Raw genomic sequence first — 16,239 nt, forward strand, 5'->3', positions numbered from 1 at the left:
AGGGTGGTGGGGTTTTGGGTTCTGCTAAATGGGCCAGGAGTCCATTACACGCAGTAGATGGCTACACATGTAGCAGAGCTGTGTGGTGTGGGCTTTACAGATTTTTAGGTTAGAGGGTCTCAGGGAAACACAAAATGGGTTTCAATCTCGAAAGCTGCAGGTCCAACATGAAAAACATAGATCTAGGCGCCATCAGTATAACAGTTGCAAATTGTCGTACCTGTGTTGGGGAAGTACCAATGCTCCAAGCACTAATAGAAAGCGCTGATGCTCAAGTCACTATAGGCACTGAAAGCTGGCTACAGCCAGAGAGAAGTTCAGCCAAAATTGCTGTGAAGAACCTAATGGTGTTCAGAAAGGATATGCTAAACACAGTTGGCAGTGGCGTGTTTGATGCTGTTAAAAGTAGTTTATCTTGTAGCGAAATTGAAGTAAATAGTTCCTGTGAATTAGTATTGGCAACCGGAATAAAATAATGATTGGATCCTTTTACTGACCTCCCAACTCAGATGGTACAATTGCTGAAAGGTTCAAAGAAAACTTGAGTTTAATTTCAAACACATACCTGACTCACACAATTATAATTTTTGGTGGTGACTTCGATTTACCCCCGATATGTTGGCAAATATACTTGTTTAAATCTGGAGGTACGCTTAAAATATCATCCAAAATTGTGCTAAATGCATTCTCTGAAAATTATTTCAAGCAGTTAGTTCATGAGCCCACTTGAATAGTAAACGGTTGTGGAAACATACTTGACCTCTTAACAACAAATAATCCTGAGTTAATAACGAGCATCAAGACGGATACAGGAATTAGTGAACCCAGAGTTGTTATAATGAGAGTGAATTCCGTAACTCTTAAATCCTCCAAAAATAAATGAAAAATGTTCCTATTCAGCAAAGCAGATAAAAATTTGCCTGGCGCTTTACTAAGAGACGACCTCCACTCTTTGCAGATCAACAGTGTAAGTGTAGACCAGATGTTATTTGAATTCAAAGAAATAGTATTGACATAATTGAGAGATTTATACCAAATAAATTAACAAAATTGCAGAGCTGAGCCCCTGCGGTACACAAAACAGGTCATAACACTGTTGCAGAAACAACAAAAAAAGCATGCCAAATTTAAACAAACACAAAATCCCCAAGAGTGGCGATATGGTACAGAAACGTGAAATTTAGCATGGACTTCAATGCGAGATGCTTATAATAGTTTCCACAATGAAACTTTGTCTCGAAACCGGGTGGAAAATCCAGAGAGATTATGGTCAGATGTAAAATATGCTAGCGGCAAGACACAATCCATGCCTTCGCTGTGCAGTAGCAATGGAAATACTATTGATGGCAGTGCTGCCAAAGTAAAGTTACTAAACACAGACCTTCCAAAATTCCTTCACCAAAGAAGACAGAATTCAAGTCAAGAACAGCTGCCAATGTGAGTAACTTGAAATAGATATTGTCAGAGTAGTGAAGCAACTGAAATCACTTAATAAAAATAAGTCTTCCAGTGCAGACTTACACCAGTTACGTTCCTTTCAGAGTGGATGATGCAATAGCTCCACACTTAACAAACATATAAAACTGCTCGCTCGACAAAAGATCCGTACCGAAGTGCACAGGTCACACAAATATTCAAGGAAGGCAAATTAAAACCCCCTATCATTAGGGCTGATATGCTGCAGAATTTTGGAACATATATGGATATTGCCAAGTGTTGTTGTTGGAAGCATAGACGTGACGTCATAAGCGAGTGACTGCGTGTGAGATCGCTCTCTAAGTTTTCATATATTTTTAGGTTTCAGATACATATTTTAACAGTTTTTGTGATAATATTTACTATATAAGTGACGTATTAGTGGTTTCTTCATTCACCTCTGCCTTTCTTGTGTTGTGACCTGATATTTGTGAGTGTTTCGTATCGAGCAACTTAACCCCTTGCCTGTGTTTACATTCCGCGCTGACCAGTTGCAGCTGTAGCGGCGCATCGAAAGCTAAGTACTAATTAATTGTTTGTGTACAGTGGTTTATTTAGGAACTTTAGTAGTCTTCAACCGGTGTTCTTGGTGTTTTCTGGTGAAATAATTTCAGAAGAACCTTTTGGGAACTGTTTTCAGCTTTGTTACTGTGTCATTAGACGTTTGATTTTCTTTCTGTATTAGTCTTTTGTTATATTCACATTTGTTGTTTATTAATACTGTTAATAATAGTAGTTACTTCCCTTGTAGAGTAAGTTTGTGATTATTGTAGTCAGGTTTTTAACATCTTCTTATTGTAGTAGCGGAACTTAGAAAAAGTAAAATTTTACCATGAGTGAGAAGTGTGAGCTTTGCCGTAGGTTCGTGAGTAGTGGATAGCGGTGTGAGACTTGTTCGAAGTATTTTCACTGGGGGGAATGCAGTGGGGAAGCCAGTGGGCATTCTGGTGAGATCCTCTCCTGGAACTGCAGGTTATGTAGCAAGAGTAAGTTGATAGAGGAGCAGGAGCGTAAGATCTGTGCCCTTCAGGTGCAGTTGAAAAACGCACTGGAGGAGCTAGAGAGGATGAGGAGGGAGAAGGGGGTTGGGGAATGGGAGCTGGCTGTTGGCAAGAGATCTGCTAGGAGAAGAAGATTTTCAGATAGTTTTACTATTGGTGTTTACAATAGATATGACTAACTGTCAGAGTCAAGTGGAGAGGAATCTCTAGTAGCTGTAGATGTAGGAAGTATGCAGCAGACCTCAGTAGTTACTGTGCCTAGAACAGTTGCAAAGTCGAAGGGGAAGAAGGAGGTTCTGCTGTTAGGCAGTTCTCATGGCAGAGGTGTAGGCCAGCAGTTGCAGGAAGTGCTGGGGAGTGAGTACCAGGTCACCAGCATTGTGAAGCCTAATGCAGGGTTGGCTCAGGTGACTGTTAACATAGGGGGGTTATGTAGGGATTTTACTAAAGAGGATCAGGTAGTGATTGTGGGTGGGGCTGGTAATAGTATTGATAGGGATGTGGAGTATAACATAGATGGTGACCTGGAAAAGATAGCCACTCAGACTGGCAACACGAATGTGCATTTCGTGGAACTGTTTCAGCGTCACGATCGACCTCATCTTAATACAGCTGTCAGGCGTAATAACTTGAGACTTGGGGGTGCGCTGATGACAGACAGCGTGGGTCACATTTCAATGGTGTCGGTGGAGTCTATCAGCAGGACAGGTTTCACTAGACATGGCCTGCACCTCAACAGGTATGGGAAGGGGAGGTTGGCAAGCTTATAGGTGACAGCATAGGTGGGGTTGGTGGGATCACTCATGGGAAAATTCCTGCAGTAGTGGGTGTTAGAGCTGCACCTTTTTTAGATTGAAGTCAGCTGATAGGTATTCCTGCTTAAGGGAAGTCTCTCTAACAAGGGAATCACTTTTGACAAAGCTTAGGTATCCGAGTAATGAGGGAATTAGTATATTTCATCAAAATATACAAGGTATTAGAGATAAAGTTAGTGAACTGCTTATAGATGTTGACTCTGAAATTATTGGTATATCTGAACACTTCTTAAATAAGGAGATAATTCAGAGGCTTCCTTTACCAGGGTACAGGTTGGCTGGCAGCTTTTCGAGGAGCTCTTTGCGGTGTGGGGGAGTAGCCATGTATGTGAAAAACGGCATCCCATTTGAGTCAATTGATGTTTCAAAGTACTGCACTGAAAAGGTGTTTGAATGTTGTGCAGGTGTGGTTAAATTTAACGGAGCTAAACTTCTAACTGTTGTTATTTGTAGATTCCCGACTCCGATTTCACAACATTTTTGCTAAAGCTAGAGGAGGTTCTTGGTTCACTTTATAGGAAATACAAAAAGTTAGTTGTATACGGTGACTTCAATATTAATTGTATAAGTGATTGTGCAAGGAAGAGGATGCTGGTAGACCTCTTTAATTGATATAATCTTATGCAAACCGTATTCTTTCCAACGAGAGTGCAAGGGAACAGTAGAACAACCATAGACAACATTTTTGTTCATTCCTCATTACTAGAAGGGCATTCTCTTAGCAAAAAGGTGAATGGCCTTTCAGATCATGATGCACAAATTTTAACTTTAAAAGATTTTTGTGCTGCAACACGTTTTAAATATAGTCATCAGCTGTTCAGGAAAGCTGATCCAGTTGCTGTAGAGACCTTTGTAAACCTTATAAAGGAACAAGAGTGGCAAGATGTTTATAGCGCTGATACAGTAGACTATAAATATAATGCTTTTCTCAAGACTTTTCTCATGCTCTTTGAAAGTTGCTTTCTGTTAGAACGTTTAAAACAGGGTACTAGCACAAACAGGCAGCCTGGGTGGCTGACTAGAGGGATAAGAATATCTTGTAGAACAAAGTGGCAATTATATCAAAACGTTAGAAACAGTCAAAATCTAAATGCAGCAGCCTTTTACAAACAGTATTGTAAGGTGCTTAAAAATGTTATTAGGAAGGCAAAAAGTATGTGGTATGCAGATAGAATAGCTAAGTCTCAGGATAAAATTAAAACCATATGGTCAGTCGTAAAGGAAGTTGCTGGTCTGCGGAGACAGGTCGAGGATATAGAATCAGTGCGTAGTGGGAATGTTCGTGTTACTGATAAGTCACATGTATGTCCAGTATTTAATAATCACTTTCTGAATATAGCAGGTGAACTAAATAGAAACCTAGTCCCAACAGGGAATCATATAGCGCTCTTAGAAAAAAGTGTTCCGAGACTGTTACCTGAAATGCTCCTCCATGATACTAACAAGAGGGAGATTGAGTTAATAATTAAATCACTAAAGACCAAGAACTCTCATGGATATGACGGGGTATCTATCAGAATACTGAAGTATTGTTCTATGTATGTTAGCCCAGTTCTCAGCCATATCTGTAACTTTTCCTTTAGGAGTGGTCGGTTTCCTGACCGATTAAAGTACTCAGTAGTGAAGCCACTTTATAAAAAGGGAGACATTGATAATGTTGACAATTTTAGACCTATTTCTATGCCATCGGTGTTTGCTAAAGTTTTCAAGAAGGTTGTATATACAAAGTTACTGGAGCATTTAAATTCACATAATTTGCTGTCAAATGTTCAGTTTGGTTTTAGAAATGGTTTAACAACTGAAAATGCTATATTCTCTTTTCTCTGTGAGGTTTTGGACGGATTAAATAAAAGGTTGCGAACGCTAGGTGTTTTCTTTGATTTAACGAAGGCTTTTGACTGTGTTGACCACAAAATATTACTGCAGAAGTTGGACCATTATGGAGTAAGGGGAGTAGCTTACAATTGGTTCGCCTCTAACTTTAAGAACAGAAAGCAGAGGGTAACTCTCCGCAATATTGAGAGTGGTAGTGATGTTCTGTCCCAATGGGGCACTGTTAAGTGGGGCGTTCCCCAAGGGTCGGTGCTGGGGCCACTGCTGTTTCTGATTTATATAAATGATATGCCTTCTAGTATTACAGGTGATTCAAAAATATTTCTGTTTGCTGATGACACCAGCTTGATAGTGAAGGATCTTGTGTGTAATATTGAAACAGTAACAAATAATGTAGTTCATGAAATAAGTTTGTGGCGTGTGGAAAATAATTTGATGCTAAATCACAGTAAGACTCAGTTTTTACAGTTTCTAACTCACAATTCAACAAGAACCGATATTTTGATCAGACAGAATAGGCATATTATAAGCGAGACGGAACAGTTCAAGTTCCTAGGCGTTCGGATAGATAGTAAGCTGTTGTGGAAAGCCCATGTCCAGGATCTTGTTCAGAAGCTAAATGCTGCTTTATTTACCATTAGAACAGTATCTGAAATAAGTGACACTTCAACACGAAAAGTAGTCTACTTCACATATTTTCATACGCTTATGTCATATGGTATTATTTTTTGGGATAATTCTTCTGATTCAAAAAGGGTATTTTTGGCTCAGAAATGGGCTGTTCGAGCTATATGTGGTGTAAGTTCGAGAACCTCTTGTCGACCCCTATTCAAAAATCTGGGAATTCTGACATTGCCCTCACAGTATATATTTTCTTTAATGTTGTTTGTTGTTAGCAATATTAGCCTATTCCCAAGAGTTAGCAGCTTTCACTCAGTTAATACTAGGCAGAAATCAAATTTGCATGTAGAATGCACTTCCTTGACTCTTGTGCAGAAAGGAGTGCAGTATTCTGATGCATCCATTTTCAATAAGCTACCACAAGAACTCAAAAATCTTAGCAGTAGCCCAAACTCTTTTAAGTATAAACTGAAGAGTTTCCTCATGGCTCACTCCTTCTATTCGGTCGAGGAGCTCCGGGAAGAGCTAAAAAATTAAGCAAATTCCAGCTAAAAAATTAAGCAAATTCCAGTGTTACATTGTTGATTTTCTTCATTTAAACTTACGACTTGTCACCTGAATATGTTTTTTTATATTTCATTTTATCTGTTTCTAATATCGTGTTATAATTTCATGTATTGACTCGTTCCATGACTATGGAGACTTCTCCTTAATTTGGTCCCATGGAACAATAAATAAATAAAAATAACAAACGTTACGAATTACCCCGAAGAGGAAGGTCTATAGTCACACAGTCAGCACGGATTCAGAAAACATTGTTCTTGTGAAACACAACTATCTCTTGACTCACGTGAAGTGTTGAGTGCTACAGACAAATGATTTCAGATTGATGCCATACTTCTAGGTTTCCAGAAGGCTTTTGGCACTGTACCTCATAAGCATCTTGTAATCAAATTGTGAGCTTATGGAATATATCTCAATTACGCGACTAGATTTGTGATTTCCTATTGGAGAGGTCACAGTTCGTAGTAATTCATGGAATACCATCGAGTAAAACGGAAGTGGTTTCTGTCATTCGCCAAGGTTGTGTTATAGGCCCTCTGCTGTTCCTTATCTATGTAAATGGTTCAGGAGACATTGTGAGCAGCTGTCTTAGATTGTTTATTGTCAAGTAAAGTCATCAGAAGATCATAAAAAATTGCAAACCAATGTAGAAAATGTGTGTGTATGGTGCGAAAATTGACAATTGACCCTAAATAACAAAAAGTGTGCTGAAAGAAATCCAGTAAACTTCAGTTACATGATAAATCAGTCAATTGTAAAGGCCTAAATTCAACTAAATATTTAGAAGTACAATAACGAACAACTTAAAGAAAGAACACGCAGAAAATATTGTAGGAAAGGTGAACCAAAGGTGGTGGTTTATCGGCAGAACACTTAGGAGATGCAACAGCTCTACTAAAAAGACTGGCTACACTACGCTTGTCTGTCATCTTGTGGAGTACTGCTGCACAGTGTGGGATCCTTGCCAGATAGAATTAACGGAGTACACTAAGAAAGTTCAAAGAAGAGTAGAACATCTTATATTGTCACAAAATAGGGGAGAGAGTGTCACTGGCATGATACAGGATTTGGGGTCGTCATTATTAAAACAAAGGCGCTTCTCATTGCAGTGACGTCTTCTCACAAAATTTCAATCACCATCTTTCTCCAGATGCAAAAATATTTTGTTGGTGCCGACCTACATATGGAGAAATGATCATCATAATAAAATAAGGCAAATCAACACTTGCATGGAAAGCTACATGTGTTTGTTTTTTCTGCCCACTGTTCGAGAGTGGAATAATAGAGAATTATTGTCAAGGTTGTTCGATGAACCCTCTGCCAGGCACAGAGTATCCATGTAGATGTAGATGTGGATGTAGCTCTTATACCTGGGTTACAGGCAATATCTCCCCTTTCATTCAATGCTGAGGTGCGATTCCAATGCTGTTAGAGAGCCCCCGCAATGCTGCTGGAGTTTAGGAGGAGTACCAAGTGAGTTGATGTGTGAATGGGAATTGGGATTGAGACGGGTTGTGTAATAGGGTAGTCTGTGCAGTTGTGCAAAGGCAATTTGTCAGGGTGGGGTAGTGCTTAGTGCATCTGCCTAATCAGCAGGAGATCAGGGTTCAAATTCCAGCCTTGGTACAAATTTTTATTCATTGCTTCAGTCTGCATATATACATCACAGGTGTTTGAGACATGAAAACTTCTCAGGAACCACATAGTTTGATTGGACAATGAAAGAGAATACTAAAAGTATTTCTGCTTTTGGACAAAGTCCTTCTTCAGAAGTAGAAAACTCACGCACACATGGCCACTTTTCTGGGTGTTTGTTTTTGGCAAGACTTTTGGGATCCAAAAAATCACCTGTGTCTCACCACCACTGGTATCTCTTGTATCTCTTGTAGTATGAGGACAAGGTGCACATATTGTTTAACGTTTTTCCGTGTTTTATCAACTGTCTTTCTTCAAACTTTCTCCAGGGAGTAGATTCCTCTGCTAACGTATGGTCGTGGAACGTTATCAAAATAACAGCGTCCATTGGACTCAAAATGTTTCCCAGCCACAAATTTCCATAAATTTAGGGATGGCTGACTTGATGAAATCTTCAATCTTTCTATGTATTCACTGGTTATTATTCTGCACTTTACAATGAAGAAACCATTTTGCATCCCAGGAAACAATTGCCATGCAGATAAAATTAAACTTTCCTTGTTTAAGCAAGGCTTCAAACTTCGACAAACTGTTTTGACTGTTGTTTTTGTTTCTGTTGTGAAACGGTGCACCTGTGTTTCATTTGAGGTAACAATTTGACACTTAAAACAGTTCAATATAGTTTAAAATGTCCAAATGTTGCTGGGAAATTTGTTTCCTCATTTACTTTTGGTCAACAGTCAACAAATGTGACACTTGTCATGCACATTCCCTTCGCAGTCACCAGTTGTCAAATACCAAACTACACATTTACTTTGTGTTTTCATCTGTGGTGGAAGTTTGGGACATCCTACATACACACAAATGATATTCAAAAGTAGTACAGTCATGTTTGATTTGAACAATTCATTTGTTAACTGTTGAAAATGATAGAGCAGACACCTTACAACAAACTTTCATAAACTAGATGAATTGTCTTTGGCAATAAACAGTTTAAAAAAATACAGTGTTCAACCACAGTCTTCCATTTGTTAGAATTCTGGTACATTTGAACAGCAGACTGCACAGAGTTTGCAAAACATCACAGATCATTACAGTTGCCCTTTTCTGGCCCTAGAACAATCTTTGTGAATAATCAGTATATACCATAAAATATATTAGAGCCAAAGTATGCTAAGTAAAAAAGCTTTTTCAAGTTTCTGTCAGAGATAAAGATTGTTCTTACATGAGATACATCACCACTTAGTTTCTGCACAAGTTCATAAATGCCCTACTTCTGAGAGAACTTTTCATTCAACATCTGTCATAAGAATTTAAAATATATTATTTCATCACCTGAAGTGTCAATCTGTCACCTTTTCTGGAAGCTACAAGCAAATGCTATGTACTACCATATTTACATTACATTTCACGATGAAACCACTGTCATCTGCAAGTATGAATTTTTTTAATCATACCTTCATCTGTTTGTTGGACTATGACTCGAACCTGAGGCCTTTGCTTCTCATGGACATGTGCTCTACCAACTGAGCTATCCAAGCATAACTCACGATCTGCCCTCATGGCTTTAATTGTGCCAGTACCTCATCCCCTGTATTCCAAACTTGGTAAAAGTCTTCCTGCATACCTTGTGGGACTAAGACACCTGAGAGAAAGGATATTGTGGAGACATGACTTAGCAATGGCCCAGGGGATTGTTTACAGAGTGAATTCTCGCTCTACATTGCTCACTCTGGTGAAGGATAGAAATTCTTTATGGATTTTGGAATCATTTGCTAAATTTATGGATACTTTGAAATTGTTTACCCCATCAGAACTGTAAATATGTGGAAACAATGGAAGTTTGAATTCATTGGCTATGGAAATTTGCTATTATTTATTGTTCTCTCATATATGTTTTACTTCATGTTCATGACAAAAATTAACTGATAAAAAGAATTTAAAAATGTAACATTAAAATGAGTCTTAAATTCAAATGATATACTCGTTTGAGTCACTTACTGTCAAATTTTTTCTGTGATTGCACTACTTAATCTACTATTTTAATTTTAATTTACTGTGTAACACATTCCTCAATTATTCAGACTTACATCTGTTTTTTTGCAGGCACACATAAATCACAGGCACATAGCAGTGTCTGTCCAGGATCCACCACAGTTTCCTCTTGTTGTAACAACTGGTAGCAATAATAAACCAGAACCGTTACCTACAACAGCTGCTCCCCCACCTCGCATGAAGCATGATCCCCGTTTACAGCGCTCACCTCCACCTCCTCCACCACCACCCTTTGCTCCCCCACCATCTCACAGGCCACCCATAATGTTTACTTCCAACCCACCCCCCACAATGCGTACTAATCTCATCACAGTACCAATACAAGACTCGACTGCTCCACCACCTGTTATTGTTGATCCCCCACCTTCAGCACCTTACCACCATTACACACAAGCACCACCACCACAATATACACCATATTCCGTTCCTCCTCCACAACCCAGTTATTACCAAGCACCACCAGGGTACCAAGCAGCACCTGTGGCACAGTATGGTGGACAAGGTGCTGTTCCTCAAGGTACTGCTGCTGTTGCGGCAGCAGCTGCAGCTGCTGCAGCAGCTGCTGTGAGAGCTCCTCAGTACCAAGAACAACAAGTAGTTCAACCATATGGAGCCCCACCACCTCAGCAATGGCAGCATCCACCTAGCAATCCAGCCTTTTACAGATGAAGACTGTGGATTTTCTTTCACTGATTTTGAAAAAGAACTGTAGACACAGTCTGATAATCAGTGTTAGAAGCTGACAAGAACTATAGACAAATTTTTAAAAAATTAAAATTTTGAGCAAATGTTTGTTCATTAGAGAAGCTTATCTTTTGTATGGTTGGCGAACTGTAAGAATACCTTTCAGCCTCCACAAAGTAATTAAAGAACATTTTATATTGACAGTCTTTGGTGAAAAGATTATTGATATTTAGTTATTACAATTTGGTAATGATTGTTGTAAAATGTGCAGTGGCCTTTTCTGTGAACAGTTTGTGCAACTAAAAATTAATTTTCCTGTGAAAAATACTTTCTACATTGTAAGTAAATTTTGTATCTAATATCTCAAGCACTATTATTAAGTTTGAAAACTTGTAGCAGTCCAGGTATTATGCCTGAATTATTTATCACTTGCTAAAAAGTTCAGAACAGAAATACAGATTGATTTTGAAAATTTTGTGTCTTTTATCATGTTACATGCAACTGGAAAACACACAAGTCACATTAGTAGGCACTGAATGGTGATCTGATGCTAGGTAATTAATGAGATGGTGTCAATGAGTTTACATGAACAGAATAGGATTTTGTGTCATGTAATTTCTAGTTCTACATCGATGATCTGTATTGTGTTAAAAATCACCTTCATTCACATAAGTCAATCAACATTCTACTGTTATGATTAATGTTTCCTGTTGCCGTTTATGAAAATTACTGCTCTCTAGTTATTGACAACTTTTTAATGCCAGGGTGGTGGTGGTGGTGGTGGTGGTGGTGGTGCTGCTGCTGCTGCTGCTGCTGCTGCGGGAATGTTCATGTTGTTCTCATAATAATTATAAAACATTTCATGTACTCTCCTAATTTAACTAATTTGATTTCTTTGAATTGTTGGCATCGATTTTTTACTACTGATTATATTATAGTGTGCAATTTATAGAATTTTAAAGATACCTTAGTTTTATATATATAAATATGTAAAAAAAATGGTATTCTTCTGTGGAAGGAAAAGCCCCATGTGGATGTTAAGATAATGAATAATTAACTAAAAGGATAATACTACCTGATGGTATGGTATGTGTGTACCTGAAGTCGTGTGACTTATTGGCACTCATTTTCAGATCAATGTCTGACCTGAACTTCTCTTCCACGAACAAATTATGCTACTCAACAGTGGATAACGTATTTTCTCTATCAGCTAATTCAGTTTCTTAATGACTAAAGTTTCATAAATTCCACTTTTTCTGTTGGCACTTTTTTCTATAATACATGCAGTTACTTCCATATCTTTCCTCTCCTTTTCTTAAAATAGGGCAAATATGTTTTTCAGTTAATATCTATGAGATGTGTAGTTGAACTGAATTGAAGGGTTCATTTGAATAAAGTGCTAACCCACAAGAGCACAATTTTTATGGTACCATGTGTTTTTCAGTGTGTTTAATCCATGCTTCCACACTATTTGTTATATAATGCACGTATTGTATTGTGTGTAGCTACTACTACTGTGTGCACTAACCAAGTATTTGAGAACAAGAGCACTTAGAGACTTGCAACAAACTTTACATGTAATTTCAGACCATTAAAAAAAATTTTCTCGTTTATAATCCCCACAAAATGATGAAAGGAAAAAAGTTTATTGCTTACTACATATTCACTGTTGATGCAGTAAGACTGTCACATCAGGCAATATGTTTTAGCTTGTTACTTCTTTAATACCACTTTTGTTGATGACACATTTTGCAGACAGTGTTCATATATTATAGCACTGAATATATGTGCAAAATTTTATCATTGTATGGCACATGATTTGATTTTAACAGGGAAGCTAAAACAGCTTACCGTATTAACTCAAATCTAAGCCACACTTTTTTCCCGGTTTTTGTAATCCAAAAATCCTCCTGTGGCTTGGAATCGAGTGCAAAGTAAGCGGAAGTTTTGAAAAATGTTGGTAGGTGCTGCCACAACTAACTTCGGCTGTCGAATGCATGTAGTGCTACACAGGCCTGCTTTGCAGGCACAAAGATAAACACTGGCGCCAAAACCTCTGCGTCAGTAAATAAATTAAAACAAAAGGTAGAAGAATGTTTGCTGCTATCTCATTTAAATCCTGTCTACCTAATAAACTACGGAACTAGAGTGAGACAACAGCAAACGCGGAAGAATATACATATCATGTCTTGTTTATATTCGTATTATTCTTATGCTGAATAGTGATACAGTCAGAAATGAAGCACGGCAACTGACTAGATTTTTAAATCTAAGATGACTCTAATTCCTGTGCAGAATGTAATGTACTAAAGAGGCGTCTGCAAAGATTGTCAAACAGAGAAAAATTTTCGCTAAACTCTCGTTCAGAACATCATCTATCATATGCAGTCTATTATTTGATTCTTGTTGATCATTATCAAAGGAAGCAGCAGTGTAAGTAACAACAAATAGTAGTCTCTTGCCATTGTTTTGCCTATGAGACAATTCCTCTCTCTCTCTCTCTCTCTCTCTCTCTCTCTCTCTCTCTCTCTCTCTCTCTCTCTCCTTTTTTTTTTTTTTTTTTTTTTTTTTTTGCCACGGTAGCGCGCACAAAAGCAAGCGAGCCATGCCGCGAGCTGCGACAGGTCGTATACACTCATTATCAGAAAGCGACAAACAATGCGTACCGCAGTACAATAATGCAGTTTCAGCTTAGAGTGATGTAAACACCTATAACAAAGAGAATGGCACTTATCAGATCAAAGCAAAATAAGCAATCGATTCAACCAGACGAAGCATGTGAAAAAGGAAGGGTACCCGTACAAATACGGACGGAGCACCTGACACATAGCAATGGCTACTTGGTAAAACTTAACTGTTAAGCTTACGACTTTAACCAAACTACTGTAGCTGTATCTTCATCCATTCGACCTAAATTGTGTCTCATGTTACAATCGACCAACTTTGCTTCAATTTGGAGGTGCGGTCTAAAACTTTTCTCTCCCCTTGAATTTCAAGTCTCAAATTTCAGGTGCGGCTTAAATTTGAGAAAATTCTTTTCCTTGATTTCTAGTCTTATTTTTCAGGTGCAGCTTAGATTTGAGTGCGGCTTAGATTCGAGTAAATACGGTAGGTCTAACCCACCACTGCCCGCACCGAAACGAAGTTTATTGTTCGGTATTGCTCCCTGTATATCTAGTAAATCCAACCAGTGCCCTTAAATAGTGCAAGGAGTCCCTCTACCAGTTTTTTGTTAGACACAATTTCTTCATGTCTAGTTGTCCAGAAGATCCTGTATCTTTTACTGTCCAATGCCCTGCATTCGAAGATTAGTTGTGATGCTGTTTCTTCACTCTCATCACAGATCCTACATTTAGGGTCCTCTTCCATTATACCCATTGTGTGTAGATGTTTTTTGAAATTCCCATGGCCGGTCATCAGTCCAGTCATGAGTTTGATCTCTTTCCTGTTAAATCCCAGGATTACAGAGCTTCTTTTAAAACACAGCTTGGCCATCATTACCTTACCATGTTTGTGTTTATGGACCTTGGTCCAGTATCCTACGTGCTGTTTCCTAAGCCAGTTCCGTAGTACTAATTTTTTCATAGCCTTGGTGATTGTCAGGACAGGTTCTGGTCTAATAAATGGAGTTGTTGCACCCATCGTAGCCAATCTATTGGCTTGTTCATTGCCACAGATCCCTGAGTGGCCAGGGACCCACACTAGGTTCACCCTATTGTTTCCCCCTTGCTTCACCAGAGCCCTGTGGCAATCTGTAACAATCTTAGGTCTTGTTACAGGAGCTGCCAATGATTTCAGGGCTGCCTGGGTGTCTGAATAGATGTAGATGCTACAGTCATTGTAGCACCTACATATATTCTCCTCCACACATGCCCTGATTGCAGCAATTTCAGTTTGGAATACGGAGGCCAGTTTTCCTAGAGAGATAGATGCCCTCCAGTCTTGGCTGAACCCCATACACCCCTGCCCAAACACCTTGGTCTGTTTTCGACCCATCAGTGAACCAAATGATGTCCCCCGTATGGTGTCGAACTGTTTTTTTTTTTTCCCACTGCTCCCTGCTTCCAATTATTATATTGTAAGGCTTTTTGAAGCAGTTGGGAGTTGTTATATAGTCAGCAGGCATTTGCCCAGCCATTACTATATTTACCTCACTCACTATCTTAGTGTGTGATTCTGGATATCTGAATGAAATCCAGTTTTTGCCAGTTTTAAGTCTGTGTGCCCCAGCTGCCGCCTCCACCTTGACCCAAAGGTGTTAGGTAGAGGCGTGTCCAGCATGGCTTCCATTCCAGCAGTTGATGTGCTGCTAATTCCGCCTGTTATGGCAAGCTCCTTAGCTGCAACCTGCTGTTTCACCGTCTTCCACCACACTACGGCCCCATAGGTAGTCCTAGGTCTGACCACTGTGGTGTATATCCAGTGCATACCCCTGGGGCTTAGGCCCCAGTTTTTGCCACAAGCCCTTCTAGTACTCGCTGAGTACTTTCTGCCTTGGAGCAGTTACTCTTAATGGGAGGGGTCTACGTTAGCTTCTCATCTAAGGTTACCCTTAGATATTTCACTATCTCCTTCACAGGTAGAATTTCATTAAAGAGCTTTAAATTCCAACTTGAGTCTTGAATATGTCTCTTCGTAAATGGCACCACAACAGTCTTCTTAGGATTAACCCTCATATCCTGTTTAATGCACCAATTTTGCGCAATGTCCAAACCACCTTGTGCATATTACTAACTGAGTCAGTAAATTTGCCAAGTATTACTATGACAAGGTCATCTGCTTGTCCTTGGCTGGAGCATTGTCTGGAATTTAATTCCTCAGTGAGTTCGTTCACCACTAGATTTCACAATAGAGGGGGCAAAACTCCTCCTTGAGGGCAGCCTCTAGTGGTGTTAATTACCATCTTTTCATTCATCATGGTAGCCTCTACCTTCCTTCCACTAAGCATGACCCTGGTCCACCTGCATATAGTGGTCCCCAGGTCATGCACCCCTGCTGCCCTTACCATGGAATCGAAGGTCATGTTACTGAAGGCCCCCCTCAATATCCAGGAAGATGCAGAGGGCTATTTCTTGGAAGTGAAGTGCTTTCTCCACCTTCCCGACGAGTTGGTGGAGAGCTGTCTCTCATTATTTACCTGGTTTATATGTATGTTTGTTTGAATGTAGAGGGGCCCTTCTTAGCCTCCTCTCCCCAACATATACATTAACCAATTTTTCCAATCTTTTGAGAATGGAGGAGGACAGACTGATTGGTCTCATATCCTTAGCCTTGGTATGATCAATTCTCCCTGGCTTTGGAATGAAAGCAACCTCCATTGCCCTTCAAGCATTGGGAATGATTCCTAATAACCCTGAACAGCCTGCATAGGACTCTTATGAGCTTCTCCCCTGCCTGCTGTAGGAGAGCTGGAAAAATTCCATCTGGGCCAGGTGACTTGAACGGTTGGAATGTTCCCACCGCCCATTGGATTTTATTAAAGTTCACACACTTCTTAGCTGATTCCCAGTCCTCTCTTAGAGTGCCTAAGAACCATTGTCTCTCTGGGATCACAT

General features: G+C 39.3%; 1 protein-coding gene across 3 annotated transcripts in view; it reads left to right on the top strand.

Moving 5' to 3' along the window:
• The window catches only part of LOC124595647 (E3 ubiquitin-protein ligase Hakai), a 69,761-nt gene extending 58,292 nt beyond the window's left edge, over positions 1-11,469 (top strand). For 2 of the 3 annotated variants that reach the window (XM_047134483.1, XM_047134484.1), the window contains exon 6: positions 10,052-11,469. In XM_047134483.1, the coding sequence (XP_046990439.1) occupies positions 10,052-10,669 (618 nt within the window). In that variant the 3' untranslated portion in view covers positions 10,670-11,469. The remainder of the gene's footprint in view (positions 1-10,051) is intronic. The other variant, XM_047134482.1, reaches the window with a different exon arrangement.
• Positions 11,470-16,239: the final 4,770 nt, after the last annotated feature.

This window comes from Schistocerca americana, chromosome 2, assembly GCF_021461395.2.
Source record: "Schistocerca americana isolate TAMUIC-IGC-003095 chromosome 2, iqSchAmer2.1, whole genome shotgun sequence".
NCBI lineage: Eukaryota > Metazoa > Arthropoda > Insecta > Orthoptera > Acrididae > Schistocerca > Schistocerca americana.